Raw genomic sequence first — 26227 nt, 5'->3', positions numbered from 1 at the left:
CTTCATAAAGAATTCAGACCCTTTTGGGTGTTTGGTGTTTGGAGTTTTGCCCAAAGAACTCCAACTGACCTCTCGTTCGGCCAGTCAGAGGGATTATTCCCTTATCACTTTACGTTCTCTAACATGAGTTGGACAAATAATTCCATAGGTGACATACCCCCACCCACCCCCACCCCTCAGAATCATAACACCACAAAATTCCTACATAATAATAATAATAATAATTTTTCATCAATCTAACTGGGACTTGTAATGAAACATAAAAGACTGCAAATAAAACACCCTAAGCCTAATCCTAATTGCAAACCCAGGCCTAATCTCTGCTGCTCCACAGTACCCAGCAGCAAAATGCCCACACTCCGGGCATGTGGACGGAGGAACAAACACACATTGCACATCTGAAAAGTTGTTCTGTGGTTTGGCTGCTGCAGCTGATATAAATGAATGAGCCTCACCTGAGCTTCAGGAGTAAGCTGTTTCTCTCTCTCCTGCAGAGAGACCTTGCAGTAAGACTGTAAGGCCAGGTAATTCTTCCTTTTCCACTTCCTGTCAAAGCGGTCGGCATGCTGTTTGCAGTATGCGAAAAATGGATCTGCAATATCCTGAGGAAGCAAAAAAATTATATATATGATGCATAAAAATATAATAACAGTTATAATAATTAGTAAAAACAGGGACATTATCTTTTATATCTTATACTACACTGGGCTTACACACTCAGCCAGATCTCCATTTCTAGACTGTTAGCCGTTAGCTCAAACTCAACCCTCAGTCCTGCAGATCAAGTTTCATCCATCCTCAGAAAAAGACATCATATGTATTTCCTGCGCTTTGTTCTGCTTCAAGACTCACTGCAGGATGTTAGTCGAGGACACAGTGGTGACTGTTTGCATCCTGCTGCCTGTAGCTCACAGGCTACAAGCTAATGCTGCTGCCTGCTATTTTGTTGGACAGGTCAGTGCTGTTGCCAGCGGAGGGCTGAATCAGCAGTGACCTGACAGATGAAATGAGCAGTATCACATTCAGAGCTGCTGGAACTACAAATGTTTTTGTTAGCTCTGCCCTGTTTCTATCTAATATCCATAAATCAATACCGCAACTGATGAGTAAATCACACTAAAGTCAAAATGTGCCAACGGTCTCTGTAAGTTAAAGAACCATTTTGTTTAGTTAGTGACACAAAGAAAATACGACTGCCTTGGTAGATTTGTTATCCCATGTGCAAATGCGTGTAAACAATGACTTTCTAAGTACTGGCTGGGGTGTGACAGAAGTTTTGCTAAAAAAAAAGCCTAACAAGCAATTTTGAGTTCAAGTAGTTCACCTTGGATGTCTCATGTGAGGAGAGCAGAGGTAAGATGTGGGACAGACACAAGGCTGGTGTCTACTTTGGCGTTCTATGTCTGTGTGATCAAACCTCAACTCTGTAAATGTTGCTTCAGTTCAGTTCAGCTGGCTAACAGCACAGCCCCTAACACGGATTTTTACCTCCTCTGCTGCAGCCTCAGACAGAAGTCCCTCCCTCTGTGCACACGTGACATGGAAGTAGGACCGACACATTCCTGCATCACAGCTGATGCACACACCAGTCCTGGCAAAACGGGCGTCTTCACAGAAACTGCACTCCTGCATGCAAGAAGAGAACACAACAGGGAGAGTTCAGACAATGTTTAAGTATGAAAACAGGGTGGATAAAATGCTAAAACGCTCTGTTCTTCCTTGGGAGCTACACTTTCAGTGACACTCAAAATGTCCAAACAGACTTACAGCACAGTGGTCTGGTTAATTGCTTTTAATGGTTACACTTAACCCAACATTTCAAATCTTTTCAGTGCTTTAAATCCTTAAGATTCCCTCTAACTGCAATTCTCTTACAAAACCTCATAAGCAAGAATTTTAAAATTCTTTCAAAATTCAGCAAAACAGAGACAACGTCAGGTTCCACAGCATGAATCCATGGACCCAACCTGCCTTGTGTCAACAGTCCAGGCTGCTGGTGGTGGTGGTTGTGGTGATGTGATGTTTTCGTGGTTCACTTTGGGCCTTAATACCAATCAATCATGGTCTGAATGTCACAGTCTGTCTGAGTATTGTTGTTCTGACCATGTTGATCCCTTCATGGCCACAGTTCACCATCTTCTAATGGCTACTTCCAGCAGGATAATGCTCCATGTCACAAAGCTAAAGTCTCAAGTCTCAAACTGGTTTCAGTGGCCTCCCCCAGTCTCCAGACCTGAATTCAGTAAAACACCTTTGGGATGTGGTAGAACAGGAGACTGGCAGCTTGAATGATGTGATGAATCATGTCAACATGGAGCAGAATCTCAGAGGAAGGTTATTGATGAAAAAGGACATCTGAAACTGGCTTCTGCAGGACGTTAAACATGTCATTAAAACTAAAGTGTTGCGTCAGTAAACAGCAACAGTATGTAAAAAGTTTACTTGCCTTGGCCCCGTATTTTGAATAATTCATCTCTGTGAGCGTCACTGGTCGTAGTTTATCAATGTCTCCAAATGCTACTCCGGGAACATAGAGTGCACAAACCACATGCACCCATCTGAAAACAAAAACAAAGAAAATCTAATCAGCTGATAATCTGGTTTGTTGAAGAGAAACAGCACAAACTACAACGCATTAGAATGAAAATGGTTCAGGGTGAAAAGTAGTTTTTAAAGGTATTTTATTTCTCTGCTTGTTTTAATTGTTTTCTTCTACCTTGTATCTTTTATTACTTTGAACCTTTTTAAGTCATTTTACACTTGTTACTCCACATCACTGTCAATGAGGGTCAGCCCTCAGTCATTTTTTCGAGTCTAAATAAAGACATAAAAGGTGACATTTAAAGTACATCGACTCCTGCATGCTGATTTCAAGGAACGTCATTAAAATTGATCCAATCAATGGCTACGGTTCGGCTTTTGCATTCAGCGTAGCGAATCACTGCAAACAAAAGAAACTTAATATCATGAAATTGGCTGCAGTGACTTGCTCAGACACTTCAAAAAAAGAAATGGATTCATAGATTTATGTAGCCCCAGACTCTTGACTACAGTTTGCTGTGACACAATTTCAAATGCGGACTTTAGGGAAGAGAATCCGAAGTCCAATATAAAGATATCCATCTCTGGCAAGCAACCGCTTCACAGTTTAATTTGCTGTGTTTTTCATGCTCTAGTGAAGTAGTAAATTCGGGTGCAGCCTGGCTGAGGAGCACTATCAGCGATAACGTGGCTGAAGTCTCCACGCTTCACATAACACACTCTTTTCTCTCACTCCTTTTCTTCCTCTATCTCTTCCCTTCCTTCCACACACCCCCCCTCCCTCATTCCTCTGCCAGTTCTCTTTCTCTCTCTCTCTCTCTTTCTCTAGCTTCCTTTTTCTCCCTAACACTGAATATATGTACAATTTAGATAGCCTTTGGCTGCCTGCAGCATTTCGACCGGCTAAGGTCATTAGGTGATATTTGTTTCTGAACATGTTCCACTTGCTGCCCTCGTAAATGGCAGCCGACCACCAGGTCAGCGTGCTACTGTATCCCACCTCCCGGCGTCCGTCTCTTTAAAGATGCCATCCTGGTTGGGGCAGAGCTCACAGCTGGGAGTCACTCCGTTCTTACAGGCGTCACAGAACCAAGGCTCTGTCGAATTCTCCGAGGCCGAGCTCATGATGGAGTCGCTTTCGCCGTCCACGCCGTAACACCCTGGAAACACAGGAAAGGGATTGCCAGTATGGCAATGTCAGTCGCATTGCTCATTAAAGATAACATCAGTCATCCTATTTTCCATGTCACTGCCTCTCATATAGACCAGAAATGTGAACATCACAATTTGACACGACCCTCCAGGAAGCAGAAGGCATACAGGCCAAAGAGCTGACTGTTTCAGTGGCCGGGGAGTGAAAACATCCTCATGTGGTCAGTAGTGCAAAAGGTTCTTCTGGTTTGGTGTCCCTGCAAGACTTTCAGGACAGCACTGGAACCAACCAGGATATAGTTACACACTGGCATTGCTTTGTCACATGTATTCAACGGACTCAAATCTGCACCCTAAACATTAGTGTCAATATTGTTTACTGTACTCTACAGGACATGTAATCGTGTGATTGGCTGTTTTAATTCTCGGATCTCTCTCTATCCCTCTCTCTCTCTAATTGGAAATAGATCCAACAGCTCTCAGGTCCAAAGCTGTCAATCTTCAGTGGCACTGCAGCACCGCAAAATGAGCATTTGATAAAAAAAATAAATAAATAAAATGTAGCCCGCGAGAAGAAGCCAAGCGAAAGCATTTTAATGTTGTCCTCTTAATTTTCTAAGGTTGCCTAAACAATTACTAGGCTGATGTGGTTTCTATGGCAGCTATTACACCAGGCAAACGTGCTCTTCACTACCAATGAGGGCAGCAATCTGTACTCTGCCTCCGCTGGGGAGATAACATTCTAACTCCTAATTCAGTCAACCAGCCTTCAGGCTTTTTGAGCAATGGGAAAGACTCACAAATCAAAAGCTGAGTGTTCTGCATGCCCGTCACTGAGTGCCACACCGGGGAGCTGGGCAGCCCATCGAAAGCAAACACTGGGGCAGACGGAGTTGTTTATTCAGCTCTACACTTTGTTTAGTGGGTGCATGTCCTTTTCTGATTGAGAGACCATTTGCTGTGTGCCACGGTGAATCGCTAATTCTGAAGACTTTTGGACGCTTGGGGGGTTAAATCTTCAGTTTTTGCTGGTTTCTGATTCCTTCCTGAAATCTGAACCTGAAAGCTACTGATTACTCCACTGGGGCAATTAAGTCACAGCTGGATTTCATCCTGACCTTCAAAACAGAAGATCTACTTAGAATCTAATGATCCAAGATGTGGAGATAACTACTGCTTATTTCCACCTCGATTTTCACCCACAGTATGTGGCAAGAACCAGATGTTAGCTCCAGTATAGTTCCACTCTACGTTTATTTTCCTAAAAAAAAAACAGGTATTACTGGAATACCTCTGGCAACAGTTGGGTGCTTCTTCTTCACTGATTGGGCTTTGAACTGTGGAAATGAGGGTTGTGAATGACCACCATGCTGGCTTAAGCGACTTATGGCTGAACCGTGGCACAAATCTTCGATGTTCCTTTTGAACTGAGATACAAAGCTCAGACCGTTAAAGCCACGGGTTGCTGGCTAATATGAGCTAAGCTGACAAAAAGTGATGACTACAGGATAGCTTCATAATCCCTGAAGGAAAGATTATCCTTGTCAGAAATGACGGGCTTGCCGGGAAAAGAAGAGGGAGCGAGGTACAGCTGACTGAATCAAGAGAAGTACTTTTAACTGTGTCGGGCTTTAATGGAAAGAACTGTTTGTTTGCCTTCAACAAAGGCTAACCAGCTAGGTGTGGATGCAAGAATGTGAAATCATGTGCGCATGAAGACATAGAATAAAGGTAACTGAGGGGGTTGCTTGTCCATGGGATGAAAGGAAAAGGGATGAGCGTCTCAGAAGAGTCAAATCAACCATCTGTTATTGTGGCAGCACAGCGACGATTCACATTTTCAACTTGGCGGCAGTCTCATACTAATCAGGTGACACGTTCAAAGAAAAATGTGAATAAACAAGTGGAAAAACAAGATGAATACAGATGCTTCCACACAGAGCACAATGGCCACTGAATGGTCTCAGATCTCAGCCCAGCTGAACACTCTAGACTGTTGGTTGGACAAACAATCTGAATTGCTTTGGAGAAAATGTTGTATTTTTAAGTGCTGTGTGGGTGTCCGTAACCAGAAATTCTCACCAAACCTTTGGCACATTTCAATTTGTACTGTTTTTATAGATTAAACAATCAGAGAAAAGATCAGCAAACTAATCAATCAATCTGCAGTATTATGATTTGCTCCACTTATTACACTTGATGCATCAACATATTCAATGCACACATTTCACAAACACTACAGACATTTCAGTATAAAAGAATCATTTTGGCTAGATAAAGAGGTTTCCCAAGAATTTACAAATTGTCTAAATTTATTTTATCCTAATTGGTATAATAAAATATCACAGATAGTTATTGTAAAATTCTATTAATCAATAAATCTTAAAAATGGCTATGTGCTTGTTTTTTTAAACATGTGAAAGATACAGTGGATTGAAGACAGCGCACAGCTACGTGTACTATAGACATACATGGGAGATAATGGGAGACGTTCATCCATCAACCAAACCGAGACATGTAAGTAAAAGTATACTCAAATTATTGTTGTTGTTATTTAGTGAAATATGATCTACAGTGTCTCCTTACAGGATAAAGCTGGTGATGTTTTATAGTCTTGTTTATGTTAATAAATCCCTTCTGCGTCCTGTTCGTCTGTGCCATTGAGCCTCTTTGTTGTCCAAAAGGTATTAAAAACACATCAGTGAGCAAAACTGCTGCACTGGGTGACATGTTCCATCATTACCGTGAACACATACACTGTAGTTTATTCTGACTCAATCCCACACACACACATATTTCTGCACCAAATGTGGGTTAAGTAAGAAAGTCCTGACAGACTGGCTTTATTGAGAGCAACAAAAACAGAGAATAACACAGACTTATCCTTTTTCTAGTCAGAAACTGAACAAATAAAGTGCTAGCATAAATAAGTAGACCACATTTGGGCAAATAAATACATTTATGGTGCATTTAAGTACATATCACTCTCATTTGAATCTAAAATTCAACACCACATCACTGGACCAGAAAAGGAAGACGGTGATGTATTATTAATATTTATCTTTACTACAGCAAACTATCACTGATAAGCAAAACCTGTGTCCTGACAAAATAAAAGACCTGGATGGGGCCTTCTTTGGCATTACAGTCAAAGACTAAGGAAAGCAAAATGAGAACCTGTGGTATGATAATGATGTCTGCACGTACGACTAGAGAGACTCTGATAATCAATAGGCGGACCAGTAAGATCAGGACTCCTCTTTGTGCCCTGTCTAGATGCGTCCTCTGTGGACACCCGCTGATTCCATCTTTTGATCTCTCACCCAGGTCTTGCGCGTCTACCTTTCATGTCTGACTCTCTTCTCATCTGAGAAGGAGCGATGGTGTCCGAACAGCGGTGCGAACACAAGAACAAAGAGGAGCAGTGGAGTCAAGCATCAAGAGCGGCTCCAGATACTGACAGCCCATCTCTCATCTCTACCTCAAAGTCCTTCCTCGTTTGACCTTGTCTTAACCTTGATGCGATGATAAAACAAGCTAATGTGTTACTAGTACACCCTTTCAGCCAGGGCCGACTCGTGGCATAGGTGACATGTGGTGCAAAATTATGTTCAGGGGGTGGAAACAATGCTATTAACATAATTTTATTAATCATGGTTACAGTAACATTATCAACAAAAACAGCATTTTAATTACAATAATTAGCATAATGCAGCTCATCAACTGTCAGTCACAAGTTGACAATGTGATGGAATAAACACTGCTGCTCCTCCTAACTTCTGCCCTGTACTGCACTTGTACTGTGCATGCTGTAAGTGGAGGATGATGGGTAGCATTTGCACAACTGTATAGCCCAAGTCTGGGACGCAACACTGGCTGACTGATGGCAAATGCTAGACTGGGATGACTTGGAGGGACGCTTCAATAATAATTAGCTCACATTATCTCATAATGAAGAGATCCAAGCCTTTAGATGTGCAAGGACGAGCAGAGAGAAAAGAGGAGGAGAAAAAAATCAAAGCCCAATTTAGATGTTAACATTAAATGCTCTTTTGTATGTAGGCATTTCCTTTGTAGTAGCTAGCTAAGTGGCTACAGCCAACATGATATTATTTCCAGCATCAGGAGTATACAGCTCGCAAGCAGCCAAATTAGTAAATAAAGCTGTCACAATATACAGTGAGGTCCAAAACTCTAAAGCCACTTATAGAATTGTTTGCAGTCGATCCATATCATTCAGTCTATATGCTGTCAGAAAATAAGAAATAATGCCCCTCACAATTTCCCAGAGCCCAAGATGGAGTCTCCAAATTGCTTGTTTTGAGTGACCAACAGTTAGCAACTGAAATATCTTCTGTTTCTTTGACATTAACTTGACAGTCACGTAGAGAGCACAGCATACTAAACTCAGTGGCTTTATAAGAAGGAAATAGCTGGATAGCTGGCACGTGCCACCCTCTGCATTCTTCTTAAGTCATTAGTAACTCTTAAGAGGGCTGTAACAGAGCTATGCAATGTTTCGTTTACAATGATATGAAGCCATGAAAAGCAGCAAATCGAATTTTTGCTTGATAAATACCAGAAACAATAATTTGACTTCAACAAATGTTGTTGCCCAATTTTCTGTTAATGGAAAGAAGTTGTCAGCTGGATGTTGAAACACCTGTGTTCCATTCAACCATAATGATCATGTGGTGAAAACAGGTTGCACCAGAAAAGTCAGAGTAGTGTTAGTCATCCCTGATGGACTTTTACCAGGGCAGACTGGTTAGAAAGATGGGAGAGAGTAACGACAGAGGAGCCAAAGAAATGGTTCTGTTGGTATTTACACCAGACTGGGAGCAAATTGTCCATGACAGACTACATCTCTATAAATTAGCAGTTACCATTATTTGGAACAAACAAGAGCATGAGTCAGACTTTAAGCTGCATTCACCTGAGATTTCTGCAGGCACAGGTTAGTTAGCTGTAACTGTAACTTGTAACTGTTCAGGTGCTGATTTCAACAGAATCTTTCACGCTAAGATTGAAGCTTTTTACGGAGGTTACCTGAATGCTGCATAGGATGAAACTTTAACAATCTGAGCACACTATGTTAATGACAGAAAAAAAAAGGTCAGAGTTGTACTTAATCTCTTAATCAATCATAGGTGTGTTTCAGGTGCAACATGCAACAAACCAATCAGAGAGCCATCTCCCATTCCCTTTAAAAATCCAGGTGTGCTTGTCTCTTGGCAGATGGCTATTATAATGGCGAATTTGCCAGGTAGTCACTGTGTGTGAGACAAGCAGTGTACCCGCCTATGCAGGCACGCACATTTTTGCCGCATTGTCATTAGCTGTTTTTGTTCTCTTTTTTTCCTACTGTATTATCCCTCACTCCTGCCAGATCATGAATACTCATGTTATCTGTATAACTGTTATCTGTCCAACAAATGGACAGCACTAGTCCTGGCATTAACTAAAAGCTGGTGTACCATTACCAGCCAGTTTACCCAGAGAATTTATTTTCATTGCAGAAGCTACTGCCTCACCATCAACTAAAATACTCCAGCCATTTCCAGCACACACACACACACACTGTTTACCTCTGTTTACCCAAGCATTTTCATATCAGTCCATGGACTAAGATGCATGCTCCAGAAATTCTGAAAGAAACTAAATTTCTGATAAAAACATGGCCACATCAGCAATTGTGCTTAGTGGAGAAAAGGACACACTTTCAGTGCCAGGTCAAAGTACCCTGCCTCAGCAGAGCAGTTCTTCATAATCAAACAGCTAAATCTCAAGGTGGCGAAATTCCAGCTCAGCTCTCAAAATAAATGCATGGGAAGGCCTGAATGCATTACTGCTAACGCCACCTTAGATGACCACGCATTACTTAACACTACTAAATTGAAGAAGTGGGAGGAATATGGGTCAGCAGCCAGTATGCAAACACTCTCTGTATGAAAATAACAAGAAATACGACATAATACAGGATAAAAGACTCTGTGAAGATTATGGACATAGACAAGTAATTTTTTTCCAGTCTGTAATATTCATGCCATAGTTTTATTTATTTTTTCTGAGATCTCATTTTTACTGCTGAGTCACAGCTGGATAATGACATGTAACTGAGATTCTGGGAGGCAGCAGGATGCAGCCAGGAGGACGTGACTGAAGGCCCGTCACTCTGCCTTCAAGTGTGGACATTCAGAACAGCTATGGGACCAACAACTTAACTCTCAAAACCTGGATAAACTAAATCATGACTATTTAAATAGGCCAGATACCATGAAACACCACAAAGCCTCAAGATACAACAGCACCACATCTAAGTATATATCAGTGGAAGATCTTTGTTGGTTTGAGTTGAATTTACAGTTTCAGAAACAATAAAATTGTGCCTGTGAATAAACAACAGCATGTTTCTGCACTGGCAACAACTACAGTGACTTAAAGTACAATAAAAGGTGGTTTCATTATCATTTTGTTACTAGTTAATTTAACAATTAGTGAGGCTTTGTTGTGTAACCCAAATGTGTGCAACAATGTCACTGTGCAGATAATGTTGCACAATACTGAGAAATATTCACTAAATCATTACTGGAGTTAACAATGCAGTGTCACGTGTGTACAAAAAAAAAAAAAAAAAAAAGAAAGAAAGAAACAAAAGAGCTGAGCTATTGAATTAAACCTCCAACATCACAATAGGCCTCTCCACTGTGAGCACAAGTACAAAGGAATCCCAAACTTATTGCTAGAATTCAGTTCCATATTTTACTGCCCCAGAAAAAATGAACACCATTCATGTCCTTGGAGAGGAAGATAAGAACGGGCCGCGAGTGCTGCCGCTGCCTCCTCCTCCTCTCTCTCTCTCAAGCTTCCACTGCAAACCACTTAGTCTCCCTTCTGTGTCTTTTCAGGGAGATTAAACACGTCTCAGAGGAAGAAAATATCAACCAACCAAATGAACAAGATAAATTTAAGACCTGCTTCTAATATCTCTGTCTGCCAATGGAGAACTGGTGATTAGGCCTGTCCCCACCCTTCATTACTGTGTGTGTGTGTGTGTGTGTTAGACTGCATGAGATAACCTGACAAGTCCTGCTTGCACCTCAGAGGTGTCCAAAGTTTAGCCGATCATAATGATGATGGACTGTGTCAGTGAAATGCAAGTTGTGAGTCAGTGTGTTAAGTGTGATCACAGACACATGCGAAGCTGGTGGCTGGTTATTTAACTCTCTATTACCTGCCAATGTTTGCAGTCTCCAATTTTACAATGTCACACACCAACCACGTCAAGAAGGAAAAACAATTAACAGGGGATTCAATCCAAGTGCTGCTGTTTGCCTTAGATCATATGGATCATTGTGTTAAATGTCAACACACGCCAACAGAATATGATGCATCCCGACCGTGAATATTGTTTTCTATGGCAGGACACACTCCAGTGGCGCTTCTGCTCGCACAACTGTCAGAACGGGCCCCCTGCTGAACATTCCTGAGTCAAACCACATTAAAACATGAGTCTTACAGAGTAAAACATGAGACATGGACATGCACAATAAGCTGTTACTGGAGTGAAGTCTGGAATGGCTGCGAGTGTAATTACTGTAACACAGTTTGACTCATTTCTCTAAATAAATAAATGAATGAAGCTGCAGTCATGATATGACAGGTACAGGTCAAGCATCAAATAACTTAATGCAGCTGCTGACTGTTGTGTTTAAGACTGTCTACATCAAATTGAACTACTAGTGTTTTTTTGTCATCTATATTAAAATGTGGATTATGACTAATAATTATACTAATAATTATCAATTCACCTGAAGTTTCTTTTAACAATTAACTGATTGTTTAACATAGGAAATGTCAAGAATAAAAAAACTGTGAAAAATAATGACCACAGTTTCTCAAAGCCCAAAGTTATAGTGTCAAAGTTTTTGTTTGCTCGGAACCAAAATCCACAGCAGATCTTCAGCTTAAAGAAGCTGGAACCAGTGGATGTCTGGTAAAGCTGAATAATTGTACTTTATGAACATTTTCAGTTCATATCAAAAGAAGCAGCTCTTTTCGTCTGTCTGTCTTGTCTGGTCTGTTTATCGCCTTTACATCAGTAAAATAAGAGGGGAAATAAATGAATAAATGAAATGAAATGATTGAAAGGCGTCACACTGATCCACCTCACATGGTCAGCCTGAACTCTGGGTGTCTGGGAGCGCTCCAATCCAAAAGAGGTGACTCACAAAGTCATTGATTTTGTTTCCAAACAGTCAGACTCACTCAGCTGATAAAACCTCTGTTACACAGGTCCTGGTGTAATAATACAAAATCCCAAGATCCTACAGGATGCTACAGGACGAGCCTGAAGAGAAAGTCGATTCATCCTTTCATGTTACCAGAAAATAGTGACATTTACAAATGTACTCTCTGCTGTTATTAACGTAACTGTCTACACAGGATGCGTCACATGAGCAGCATGTAGGATCTCATGTGAAATACATACAAGACCTTTGTGTCAGTATCTACACAGGCTGTGTCTTTTCAGATGCATTTTGTTTGAGTTTGAGAAATGTGTCTTTTTGGCATTTACTCATGGAGGTTTTGTTGCACGTACAGTAACAGAATGGTTTGCTCCTCTGTGGCCTCTCTGTCTGTGAGCTGAGCCTGGGTCAAACACCACCACAGAGAGCAGAGGACAGACAAACTGAGACGAGAGGCTGCACGCATCATAAACACAAGAACCTTATTTTCTAATCCGCTAATCTCACTCACTGGTCTCTTCAATTACCGATAAAATTTTCTTGGTCCTCTTCAAATTTAGAAACAGCTTAGAATTTACATCCCTTGGAACCAAGAGTCGCTCGCTCCGGTGCATAAAAATAACTTTCCCAAATTTGCACACTCTAATTTCCACTTGCATATGTGAGCAAAATGCTCACACTGTCGAGCCCTGATGTTTGCACTGCTATCAGTCTTCTCCTTCCCTGTCTCTGTGGGTGCACTGCTTTCTAACATGGGACAACAGACCTTCTTCACAGGAGACATTCTGACTCATCATAACAGGAAAAGCACAGGTGTTACTAATAACATTAGCAATGACTTTCCCCATGTGGAATGCTGCCGCAGCATTAACATTATCGAATACACCTGTGCTCTTCCTGCTATGACATGTCAAAATGTCTGCTTTGAGAAAATGTATCCAGGGTTTAGTGAGCTTGAAGCTGGCAAGGCCACATAGAGTGTTTCCCAACTGCATCTAAATGCAAGTATCTATACTTGTTCTATGATTATGATGATGACGACAATAATATCAGTCTTACCATTACCGCTATGTCAAAAAAGTGCTTGAAACTATAAAAAAAAAAAAAGTGCAGTGGTAGTACAGTCAAGTAAGTAAAGAACATAAAGAAGTGACTTTTATCTGGTAGTTTATTAGTAGATACACAGCCTGGGAGTATGCACTGCCTGCCGACTTCAGATAAGTCTCTTAAGCATTAATGTACTTGCAGAGAAGTAGGTTGGCTGAGGTCAAAGTTCACTTTTTAGTTGTTTTTCAGTAGTTTTTGGACCTGGTATGAATCTCTTCCAGCACAGTGATACACCGAGCTCTGCAGCTTACCTTCGTGCACAGTCACCCCACAGTTGTCACACTGGATGATCTCGTCTGCGTCCTCGCTGTTGTCTCCCAGACAGACGCAGCAGATGAGGATGTGCTGAGTGCTCCAGGTCTGGGACCGGTCCAACAAGGCATCCTGAGGAATCGGGAAACAGAGAAACGGTAAAGTCACTCACTAATGCTTAAAAAAAAAAAAAAAAAAATTATATATATATCCATTTGTAAATAATGTTCATAGTTTCCACTGAGACTGTACATACATTTCATAGCATTCATTCACCTGTATATTATGTCTATAGCACTGCCTTTTTCATGTACATATGGTAGTAACTGTATATTCTGCACTTTGCTGCTTATTGCACTAGATTAGATGCTAAACTGCATTTTATTGCCTTGTACATTTACATGTGTATTCAATAAAGTTGAATCAAATCTAATCTAATCATAAAAACCCCATCCCTCTGATCTGACCTCAGATCCAGTAACTAATCTATACAGTAAAGCAAGAACGGGGCAGTATTAGGCCGTCAGTTTTTCCAAAATCAAAATGACCTAAGCATTTAACCCATCCATGAACAGTGAACACACACACACATAAGGAGCATTGAGCACATATACACAGCCTAGAGAAGTGGGGTTTTAAGTGCCTTGCCCAAGGGCACTTTAGTCATGGATGCTGAGGGAGGGGAAGTGCTATTCATTCATTTCCCCCCACACACATTTTTTTTCTTGCCGGTGACCTTTCTGTACCAAACCCACTTCTCTAACCTCTAGGCCATGACTGATCACAGCTGAATGTGCTGTGTGGACTGAGGGGGGTGTTTCACAAAGGGGGCTCAGAAAAGCACTGCTTGCTGTGCAAAACCTAACACAATGAAAAAGAGTTCAAATATATAACAACACATAAAAACATATAAACCTATAACATACAAACACATAAAAACACACAGAATATGAACAATTAAAGGTATAATATGAAAAGTAAAACATTAAAGCAAAGTCTGACAAAAATGCTGAGAGAAATCAAGTCAAAGAAAACCACTGGAAGCATCTTTCAGACCAGCTGTGAACTCAGACTGAGACAAGTGATGAAACAGGTGCCATCAAACTCCTCTGTCAGCCCACCTTTTACAGCGCTCTGCTAATAATCACATCATCTTGGGTTCAGGTCCAGTGTGAATGATGTAAAGTACATATGCATACATTTATGTATATATGTAAGATGCAAAATATTAAACATCTGCAACATTTAAACATTAAAAAATATAAATGTCCTTTAGCTCTGTTTTAGTCTCCACCAACTCATGAGAGAAATAGCTCGCTCTTTAGCTGCTAAATGCTCCACTATGTTCACCAGCAAAGCTGGCTTAGCCAGTAATCTTGCTTGATAAAACATCTGTTGGGTCATCAGTCTGCCCTTGTGAGACCAGAGCTGCACTCACCTCGTTGCCCTTTCCCTGGGACATGCTGTCATTAGTGAGCTCTTCATCAAAAGTGTTCTTCGGCTTCTTCACTGGTTTCTTCACCTCTTTGTCACTATCACTGCTACTGTTGTTGTTGTCATCATCACCATCTTCCTTGTCATCGTCATCATCTTCATCATCATCGTCGTCGTTATCATCGTCGTCGTCATCATCGCTAGCACTGCCACCATCCTCTTCCTCTGTGCCTCCTTTCTGGGTGGCTGCTTTGCTTTTCTTCTTCTCTGCTGTGGGTCTCCAGTCATTATCGTCCTCGCTGTCGTAATCGTCCATCTCGTTCAGCCCCTCCATGGTGGTGAAGTCCAGCAATGGACGGTTCCTGCGGAAATTCCATTTCTTGGGCTCGGACTGACTCTCCTCAGTGCTCACACTGCCAGACCCGGAAGTCGAGGCAGTACCTGCAGCTGGAGCAGGCTCAGGTTCTGATGTTTTCTTGCTCTTGCGTCGGCCTTTAAGTGGGGTGACAGCAGGGGTGTCTTTGGTGGAGCTGTCTGAGGAAGGCTGCTGTTTGGTCTTCTCTTCATCTTCCATTAAGCTGTCCTCACCAGCCAAGTCTTTGGCCTCCTCCTCATCTATACCATCATCTGCAGAACCAGCGTTTTCCGAGTCACTTTCCGAACCTGCAGCGCTCGCTTTAGACCCCTCTTCATCACTGCCGTTGCCTGTGCCGTCTGACCCTATAAGAACACAAAACAACAACAACTGTATCAAAACAGTAGCAACAGGGTCAATCTGAAAGGCTTGGTTTGTGATCCTGCATCCGTAGGGACCTGGTGTAGAGATGTGTTTAAAGTAAACTTAATTTAGTAAAATTAATTTAGCAAAGAAATCAATATACTGCACATTTCCTTGGTGTTTGTTTTGACTCACTATAGGAAACACTCTCTCAGTGTTATCCTCAGAATGTTATCAGATTAGCCTGCACTGCTGCAGATACTGCAGCAGTGCAGGTTTAAGGTTTGACTGTAAACCTTACAAACAGAGTCTTGTCTCAAAATGACCGAACCACAAAAAGAAGTGTGATGTTAGCAGAGACGGGTGATGGAACAGGAGGGCAGGGAGACACTGGACAGTGAGAGGCAGGGCAGCTTTTGTCTTTTGGCCGACTCAACCCTCTCAGCTACAGTGCTGACTTTCAGTTAAGTCAGCAAAACAACTTGTAAACCAGACATGGGTACAACCTTCCCTACTGCCGTCCAGTGTGACTGAGTGTTTGGCTGACAGCACTGTCAGCAGCCCGGCAGGAGCACTGGGAGGCAGGGGAATGAATAATAGACAGTATTTCTATGTATGTATGGTAGGCATGGTGTACTGAAGAAAAGACATCAGTAATGATGCTGAGAAAAACAGGAATAAGCATGAACTAATGAACCACAAGCACATGACAAATGAATATACTAAAGATGATCCGGTTCAATGCATTGATTTCAGAAAATCTTGATTAGGGAGCAGCCTTAGGAACGCCCATTCAGAGGCTCAGGGCTTAAGGCCAGCTCATGGTTTCTGCATCCATATGGCCACGAAGGTTTTGTCATCTATCCAAGTCTGCGAGGGTCCTGACTGTCCACACCACAAGAGCGCCTACTGAGCAGGCATTAGGAAAGGAAAGTGGACAGTCGTTTTGTGCGCTTTATGTATTTCTTGCTCTCACCATCATGCTTTCTAGCGTGCGTGTGTGCTGTTGTGAACCCACAACTCATTTTTGCCGCAGGGTCACAGGCCCGGAGAAATCCTGGTATAATGGAGGAGAGTTGTGCAACTTGTTTGTTTTTAATGGACAAACAATTCAAGCATCAGTAAATTGTTGGGTATTGTTGGGTTTGACTTGTGGGTTTGAAATAAATGTTCCCAACCCTGATGAGGCCCAGCTGAATGACTGGCATTCAGCCAGCCAGTGTAGCTTTATGGTGGCTCGATGTGGTTAAAGACCATGCTTACCTGAGGCATCTCCCACTTCAAAGTCACTGTCATCTGAGCTGTCATAGTCCAGGGCATCTAAGAGAGAGGCAGCAAGTGGCTTCACCTGCCGGCGCTTCAAGCTGCGGTCCACTAACAGAGGAGAAGTGAACAGAACCAGAAAACAAAGTTTGAGAAAGCTGTGATATCCATGCAGCAAGGCAACACATTTAGATTTCCTAGTGCAGTGATGGTAATCAGCATATAAAACCTGTAATCAAAGTGAAACCTAAAGATGATTACTCCCACTCACTGACATGAGAGGGAGATCGAGCTTCAATGCATCAAATTGATGTTAATATAAAATACAGATTGCCAAATAGAGATTAATCAAATAAATATGAATTCTGCAATCCTCTATAAATATATGTATATAGCTCCTAATCAACACCCGAAATTATGTTCAAATTTAGACTAAAAATATTAAATTTGGACTCAGGTCGACTGTTATGTTCTGTGATGGTTGCTTTAGCTGTCAGTCAACTAAAAAACTATGACTAAACTTTTCTTTAATAAGTTTTTCAAGTCTTGCTGAAACCGTGCACTGGTTTACCACATTAGATGAACAGGTAATAGAACACACTTCCTATACACATACACGTCTTCTTACTGCCACACAGTATGCATGCCATATACCACCCCCTAGTAGTCATTTTTAGCAGCATACATGCTGGTATAGTGTGTTACTTATTACATTTGAAGCAAACACATAATCACAACATTTTGCGATAATGCCCATAGATTCGTTTAAAGTGGACGTCACTGCAACTGTGCGCATTGCGGTGGCAGAAAAACTGTGTAAACGAGAGCAGAGAAAAGGTTGAGAACCCTTGAATAAGAAAAAAATTTTGTGCTGTTGATGTCAGAATAGGAATGTAAAAAAGAAAAGACGCCCTTTGAAGCTAAACACAGACCTTTGTGGTTGAAAGTCATTAACCGGACATACTGGACTGATGAAATCTCCACTGTTTATCACACTCAAAGGCAAAATCAAGGATGTAATTAATAACGATCAATTAGAAACAGCAGCAACCACAAAGCTGGTATTCTCAGTATGCTATTTCATAATGGTGAACACCACTGACCAATGTTAGCAACATTAGCATGTAAACACAAATAGCATGTAAACAAAACAAACTGCTTTGACTTGATCCGGTAAAATCATATCTCTGATATGACATTTACTTTACACCATGACTGAGCAGAAACTTTAATTCCACATAATGTATAATCATAATCATCGGCTTTACAACATATGACTGAGGATGAGGATGAGGCATAGGAGAAACACTAATGGCACTTTCTTGTTTTAGTGCAATATGTAAGGCAAAAAGCAGCAGGATAATACTTTTCAAAGTGAGGTGACACATCACTAACAATTGGCATATGACAAGAAATACATATAGTATATGATGGTGGAGAGCAATGTCTGCCATTTGTGACCCACAGCAGCGACAAATCATACAAACTGTGTGTCAGCTGGAATTAGTACCTGCCAGTAGAACATGAGCAGCATGCTGTTCTGTTTAGAAGTGCTACATGCCAGTAGAACTTAAGTGGCATACCTGCAGAGATACCACTAAGAATCCACATATAACACACACAAGAAAAAAGTGGCACAGCATCAGGCATATTCTGATCTCTGCATCTCATCTCATCTCTTAGTCTTTGGGTTTATCATTACTGTAAACCTAAATAATACACAGCATCTTGAGCAGCACTACAGTGATGTAACCTATGTGTGGACTTAAGAACAGAATGGTATTTATAATGTTTTCCGTTATAGCCAAACATTTACAGTTTTTCTGCCTGTTTCTGACTCTGATGACTATTGCTCTGCAGAGTTTGTACCCTCACAGCACTTTTTCCATTAGTTCTTGTCACTGATTTGAAGGGGTTCTGGGTTTCGTTTACCCTCCTCCCCATAGAAAAAGACAACTTATATTTATAATATGTATTTATAAGTCCAGCACCAACAGCAGAAAGGCGAAACAAGTTTAAACGGACTCAACCCGACAGCTTCTCCGACACAGAAACTAGGACAAATATGAGATTCACGAAGGCTCCTCACCTGTACATTGCGTTTAGCATTAGCAACTTGTTAGCAAACAAAGAGCACCGCTGCGCTTGTGCAGCTATCAAAAAGCTGCGCAATGCTACAATGCTGTTAGCAACGTCCTGCCTTTACCACCACTATTAACCACACAGACTCATTTCACCCAACAAGTCTGAGTGTACGCAGTAATTCTGTCGCCGTCAAACAACCTCACATTTGCTGCAGTTGCGTAGCCACCTCACATCCTTGTCTACCAAGCAAGGTAAAAAGGTGGTTCATAGCGACTAGCATTAGCTGCAGTCATTCACTTCAAAATTACGGCTTTGTTATGTAAATCCTTAAGCCTGCATCACACAGACGTAAGTGTGAGAGTAGCATTTAAGATTCAGGGTAGACTGTCAATAACAAACCAAAAGTGCAAAAGTGTACGTACAACAAAGCAGTATTAGCATTATTAGCAACACAAAGTGCTAGTCGCAAAGCATAGCTGGGTTAGCTTAGCCGGCTAGCTGCTAATTAGCAAGAGTTCGAGAAAGGAAATAGCGTTGTTTAACCGGTGCGCCGGCAAATCTAACTTTCACTCAGCAAACCGTGCTGAATGTTAGAGGAAAATTACAGTGTGGAAAGAAGCACTCACTTTGTGGTACGTTTTTACTACAAGGAACGAGGCAGGTCTCCTTTTAGCAGCATGTTATGTGGACAATGGAAAACTCAGCTGTGACGTATAAACGACTGGATGTTGTTACCATGGGGACAGTTAAGGATGAAGCCACAGGATGGCTGCATTAGAAATTATTTAAAAAGAATTAATAATGTTATGAATGATTTAACATTTGAGTTTAGAAACTTAATTTTATAGATTTGTATAAAATGTAATATTATACTGGAGTATATCTATGTATTCCTTTCTGTTTTGGGAACCACATTTGGAATCATCAGCATTTAGAAAGACAACCTACAATTACTGTATAACTTAGAGCTTAATGCTCAATACTGTCACCACCTGCTACTAAGAACAATTATGTCACATGGTTGCTCATAGTGGAAAAAAAAGCAACAAATAGCTTATAAATTGTAAGAGCATCTCTTTACTGCACTTCAGTTTGGTATTGGTGTTCAACACAGTGACATACAACTATTAACAAAGAAAGTATGTAAACATACTCAGTAATTGTAGAAGTATAATTCTCACAAAGAGATACATTAACATGTAGGTTACAGGTATAGACCTGCAACATCCCAATTACTGAAGGTGTAGAGTCAAAGACAAAAAATAAGCATGGCAGAGGCATCACTTGCTCTTTAATTTACTGTTTCTGCTGAATAATAGTTATTCTGTTGCACTTCTTCCATTTGCAATGTCGCTGTGTTGCTGACATTGAATGTACATCTGCCAAAATTTGCAGCATTAACATGTGACAGCTGTTAATTGCTGAGTGCTGTGTTGTAGGATAGGTTTCAAAATGGTGGTGTATGAATAGTTTAACAGCAGTGTATCATTATGGTATGTTTGTGTTAGGTTTGTAAAAAGATAAGGTGTAGTTTGGAGAAAAGTGTTAATGTACCTGGCAACTTGAACACTAAAAAAAAAAAAAAAAAAAAAAAAAAAAAACTGTGTCAGCAATGAAGAAAAACTATAATCTGTATTATCTTGTTGTTTTCACCTGGCTGGTACAACAGTAGTTGTAGGTGAAATACAGAATTTCAGCTCTCAATATTAGCTGGCACCACAACAAAGTAATACCCAGATATCAAATACACGACATATCCAGGCTTTTCAGGTTCTCCTTGCTCAGAAAACTTGGTGTTTAACTCCATGTTCAAGGACAGAAAAACATGTCAATACAAAAACAACAGAAGACAAGGAAAGGGAGAAGGAGAAGAGTTAAAGCACTACAAACAGCAGAAAGATAATAAGAAGTAAATGAGAAGTTATTACGTTACAAATTTCTTCATGAGCATCTTAGCCAAATAATACTGTTAAATGAACACAGTGTGTTACATAACAACACAACTTTCCACACAGCAATAAAGCTTTCTGAAGTGTTTCTAATATTCTGCACCCATCATATATATGAATGAAAGGCAAAAAAAAAAAAACTGGAAACAATATAATGTCATCCAGCATAACACCACCTTCAGTCATAAACATATAATTGAATTTATACATTTACAACAAGGTCACACAAATAGATTGTACAGTTGTATCTAGTAAAACAACCAATGGATATAATATTGTATAAATGTTATTAGGATATAATGGATGTTTTAACTTTAAATATTTTGTAACAACCTTGACACCAAAATTGTCACAGATCTGATTTTTGAGTGCTAGAAATGGCCAGGATATATTTTCTCTTTTAATTCTGTTTTGTTTTGTTTTTTTGAGTTGAAAACTGAAGAAATGGGAAAGTTCCCTTAGAAGGATGCAGTTGCATAAATCTGTACGCTTTGTTTCTATTGTCCTCCTTTGACTTTGCCAATTTAGCAAATAAGAAACGATTAAAATAAATGAGCCTAGATTGATCCTGATACATGGTAAGGGGAAGACTGATGGGGCAGGCAAGCAAAAAGGATGATTACACCTGTCGTTGCTTGATGACAAATGGCCCTGTATTGTGCTGGAGAGCGGAGGTAGTTTTTTTTAATCAGCTTGCATCAAAACACTTTGGGGATATCATGGTAGCCATCATTGTCATCATCCCTATCAGCATTTTCATCCTTTTCTCTCCTGCCCTTGCTTTGATCAACACAGAGCCTGTGATGCAGCCAGATTGTGTTTGTAGGGAATATGACAAGTCGTGAGTCTGAAATTGGAATGTGATAAAGTTTGTGAGGCCAGGTGTAAACTTAACAGAATTACACTCACTGGGTAGCAACTTTTTTTTTCCCAAGCAGAGCAAAGTTTGTACAGTTCCTGAGTGATGCAATATAGAGCTGAGAAGTAAAGGCAACCTTCTAAACATTACGTGAGATGAGACATTTAATTCCACACTATGGGTTTTTGGCAACAACTGGGCCTCCTGAGGATGTAATTTGTGAACAAGAATCATGCTGAGCGAGCATGTGGAGCAAATTTTTTTTTTTTTTAATCCAACCACTTTATCAGGCTCAGCCTCATAGTGTAAAAACTCATAAAATTCTAGGGTCTGTTTTTCTATTTTGTCCTTCCAACAGAAATGAATGAAGCTGACCCCAAGAGTGAAATCCAAACTATGTCCTGAACAACAGGAGGTGAACATTCAGTCCAGAGAACTTGATTGCATACAAAGTAAATGGATAGATGAAACTGCAAAATTTGAGGCTGAGCAACACACACGTCTCACACATCTGGCACATTTCTGTCTGTACACACCTTTACAGTTTTGGACTTTGGTTCTCCTTAAACATTTGGCATAAATTGTCACTTGAAGAACAATGGGTGTGACTATGGGCTACTTTCTTTACATTAGCTAAGCCCAAATTTACATTGTTATCCAATAATCAGGCCACAGGTTCCATTCGGTAGCTGCTGTAATTAATTCAATTATTTAGAGTAAATTCTTTCTAAGCTTTCTTACTTTGAGTCAATTTTTGTCTCCAAAAGACAAGATGGAGAATAATTGAACATTCTGAAACATTCATTACTGGGAATAAAACATGAAAGCCAAGTACACAAGATTCAACTGCAGCAGTGTGCGGGGGTCTGTTTAGAAGTGGCAGACTTGTGGAGCGGTCCAGAAGTTCGCGATATGTCTGTGCAGACAATGATGACTTAAACAGTGATAACATTTTAGTCAGGAACACTGGGATTTGAGCTACTTTGTATTCAATTAAAAAAAAATGTGGATGAGCACACATGGACTCTACTGTTTATTTGGTACATTCAAAGGTATAAAAAAAGAGTTATTGAAAAGGGACAAATGAGGTGCACAAACATACTGTACACATAATGAAAATTAAGCTCAGCCCACGCCTCTGGGGGGGAGTGAAGGGCGGCAGACGATAAAAGTCGATGGTGTTGGCTTTAGTGAAGTTTGATTTAAGAGGATCCGTAGAAAAGGCTGTGCAGGCTCAGAGCAGAGAGCTGAGATCTTGAGAAAGGGTCCCACCACAGATATCAGTCAGCTTGATGAACCAGAGGACAGAAGCAATTACACTGAGAGCAAGAATAACACAGGGTTTAGGAAATAAAAACATTACTATAAAGACGCACCATGACAAGTAAGGTTTAAAACCTCATTTGAAGAGGAGTAATTACATTGGATGTTATTTATGAACGCTGTGGTAAAATGTACCAAAATGTCTGTGTTGATCTACAGCCTCCCTGCACCTCCAGATTTTGCATTTAAATTGGAATATTTATCCATTCATGTGGTGTAAATCATGTGACACCATGTTCTGCATTTATCTTTCGTGAAAGTGCCTTTACGTTTCATCCTAGACAGTGAATTGTATTACCCCACTGGCCGTGCCTGGTGATGTCTTAATGCAATAAAGTGTTCACTGGTAACCAATTACTTCTGAGGCATGCAGAACAAATTATATTTAAAGAAGTGTCATTTTCAGCTCTCACTAAAATGAATCTGATGATGTAATTTGATGAACATTTAATAAAATATTTTACTATTTAATACAGTGGTTGTCAAACCTGGGCTTATGGACTCCCATGGGGTCTGTCAGGGGTTCCAGGAGTCATTTTTGTATTATCTGAATGAATGTTTCACGTAACATTCAGCAAACTATCTTAACTGGACAGACTTGTTGTAAATCACTCGTCTGGAGCTGATTAATACAACCTGTTCATGAGGAGGTGCACGTTTGTGAGTTCTCATCTTTAGCATTATCAACATCTTTGAAATTGGCTTACAAATCTGCCTGTTCTGGTCCTTTTAGTTTAAGTGACAAAATATTACCAAAGAGTTAAAAAAAATAAACACAAAAGCTTTCACACCTTGTAGATTCAAGTCCTGCGGCTGGAAACAATATTTGTATTAGGGACCTGAAACAATTAGAAAATATGAATTTGACAGTTGTTTTCAGTGACGTGTCATCAGAGCAGAGTTGCACTGTGACAGAAATAAAATGATCTGACATAAAAAGAGACTCTAAAATGTGTCAAAGAGTCACTTTGTGGTATCACAGAGGATACTGAACAGAGACCTATGTCTTCAGGGACTCTTTTTTTTTTTTTGACTCTGTTGTTTGGTTTCTTTATTTTCCCAGACTGTTTGGTATTTCCTGTTTTATTTTGAAATCACCTTCCTTGTGCATTAGTTATGGTGTTACTTCCTGTCTATGTTTTTCCCACCTTTGTGATTGTCTGCCCCGCTCTGATGTGTTTCACCTGTTTGCAATTACTTCCGCCTCCTATTTAAGCCTCTGTGTTCCCTTCTTTCTTCATGAGTTCATCTGTGTTGGTCCCTTGTGTTCTCCATGGTTCTGTGTCGTGTGTTGGATATTCTTTTATGTTCCTGTTTGGTTCCTTTGTTTCCCTGTGCTTCTGTTCATGTTCCTGAGTTTTTCCCCCTGTGATTCTGGATTTCCTGAGTTTTGCTCTTGCCTTTATGGACTCTCCACCTGTCAGCCTGTAAGCCAGTTTTTTTAAATAAAATATCTTTACTGAATCTGCCTGCTAGTGTGTGTCTGCGTTTGGGTCCTGTCCTTGTGTTCTTAGCCCCTACCTCAACATAAAGACCCAGAGACAGCTGTCAGAGTGAGAGAATCTAAAGTTAGCTAACATTACTGTGGTGTGTAGTATCCTCAATAATAATCTGTTATCTTTAAATCAGAGTGATTGGGATTAATATCTGAGATGGGTGATAGTGAGGACGCCACAATAATGTGCAGTCAACATCAAACATTTTAGCACGAAGCTAGCTGGGATGTAAATATGAACAAAGCAGCACTGAAAATGCTTTATTTCTAACTATAACCTGCTACTGTAAAGAAAACGGCGCTTTGTGTCTCGATGCTGAGTTGTTGTACCTTTTTATGAAACATTGTTAACCTTTCGTCTTTCAGGCTGAAGACATCTCCAACAACCTTCACCTCTAAGGTCAGACAGATGTAAGAGGCCTGAGAGGAGAAACCCAGGGCGACTGATGTCCACCAAACACTCACAGCTGAAGCTCGTTGCTTTGAGCTCAAGGTAATAACTGAAGTTACTGTATCAATGATTGTTCATCAGCTTCTCCCTTCTCTCATGGACAATGGCAGCTGGACAGTCAGAAGGCATTTGTTTATAGAGAGTTTAGAAAGAAAATCAGCCTTAATAGAAGAATATTGTCAGTGCTGCAATAACCAAAATGGCTTCCTGTCCTGTGTACCATGTATGCCTTGCACTCACAGGGGAACCCCAGAAGACCAAGTGCCATCTAATGATGTCATGAGATCATATAAAAATTCTACACATAAAAAAATGACATCTAACCTAATAGAAATAAGAAGTTTCCTAATTTTCTGTTTTATCAGTATTTTTATTATACCTCTCCTTTCTGATTCACAAATATTCTATTTAACTATCACTGTAATTTTATTCAAATGTGGTTTTATTACATCAGACGATACAGAAGTCCTGTCAGAGAGGTGAAGCCAGTCCCTCTTCTTTCAGGTAGTGATTCTGGAGGTGCAGAGCAAGGAAAACAAGAGCTGACCTATAAAGAGTGTGAACTGAGGAGAAACTAATTCAACTAAAAATACAAAGCTGATGCATTTGCTTGTGAATGTGAAACACTCGACCCAGGGACCTGTGTAATGAGGGTCTTGGTGGGTGAACTTTCAGCTAAGTTAACGCAGCTAAGCACAGTGTTCAGTGTTGACTGCCAGGACGTGGTGTAGCTGGTGTGTGTGTGTGTTTTCCTTGCAGATGTGTGAACTACACACATTTAGTTTTACTGCTGTAACATGTTGAGAGAGTTTAAATTGGGTACTGTTCAAATATTGCTCGTGTTACATTGAGTACTCTGGCACTGTGGCTGTTCTGTTATGCAGTGTTGATGATATTTAGTTGTGTATAAGAAGGCTATAAAATGTGTGCATTTAAACTTTGATGTTAATCATTTGGAAGAACAGGATTCTCTCCTTGATGACGATGAGGTTGAGCTGCCTCCACTGATCTGGCCTGCCTTTTCTGAATCATTATCATTGAGTTCAACCAGACAACCACATTCATGAGAGTGCATCAGAATAAAACTGGCTCACAACTATATTAACTGAAGTTTTTTTTGGAGTTCAAGGAGTCCTTTACGCAGAGAGCTGGGTTAAGTTACACATTGCTTGCGAGTCTGTGTTGTACAGTATGTTGCTGACTTGTTGTTGTGTGTGGGAACCGTTTATTGATCTGCTGAATGTATTAAATAAGGTACTCACCCACTTACATAGAAATGCTGACTGGATAGAGACATTTTATTCACAGTTTATTTACAGTTTCCTACAAATGTTTTCAGTATTTTGTGA

At 40.4% G+C, this 26227-nt stretch overlaps 1 protein-coding gene across 3 annotated transcripts in view; it reads right to left on the bottom strand.

The window, feature by feature from the left end:
• phf14 (PHD finger protein 14) overlaps positions 1 to 19505 on the bottom strand; it is a 69104-nt gene extending 49599 nt beyond the window's left edge. For all 3 annotated transcript variants that reach the window (XM_041053659.1, XM_041053660.1, XM_041053661.1), the window contains exons 1-8: positions 19428 to 19505; positions 16717 to 16827; positions 14740 to 15455; positions 13301 to 13433; positions 3542 to 3701; positions 2447 to 2558; positions 1489 to 1626; positions 456 to 602 (exon numbers count right to left, since the gene is read on the bottom strand). In XM_041053659.1, coding sequence (XP_040909593.1) covers positions 456 to 602; positions 1489 to 1626; positions 2447 to 2558; positions 3542 to 3701; positions 13301 to 13433; positions 14740 to 15455; positions 16717 to 16827; position 19428 — 1518 coding nt within the window. In that variant the 5' untranslated portion in view covers positions 19429 to 19505. The remainder of the gene's footprint in view (positions 1 to 455; positions 603 to 1488; positions 1627 to 2446; positions 2559 to 3541; positions 3702 to 13300; positions 13434 to 14739; positions 15456 to 16716; positions 16828 to 19427) is intronic.
• Positions 19506 to 26227: the final 6722 nt, after the last annotated feature.

This window comes from Toxotes jaculatrix, chromosome 13, assembly GCF_017976425.1.
Source record: "Toxotes jaculatrix isolate fToxJac2 chromosome 13, fToxJac2.pri, whole genome shotgun sequence".
NCBI classification, from domain to species: Eukaryota; Metazoa; Chordata; class Actinopteri; family Toxotidae; genus Toxotes; species Toxotes jaculatrix.
The sequence above is the reverse complement of the archived record's forward strand: the minus strand, read 5'-3'. Positions and strand labels throughout refer to the sequence as shown.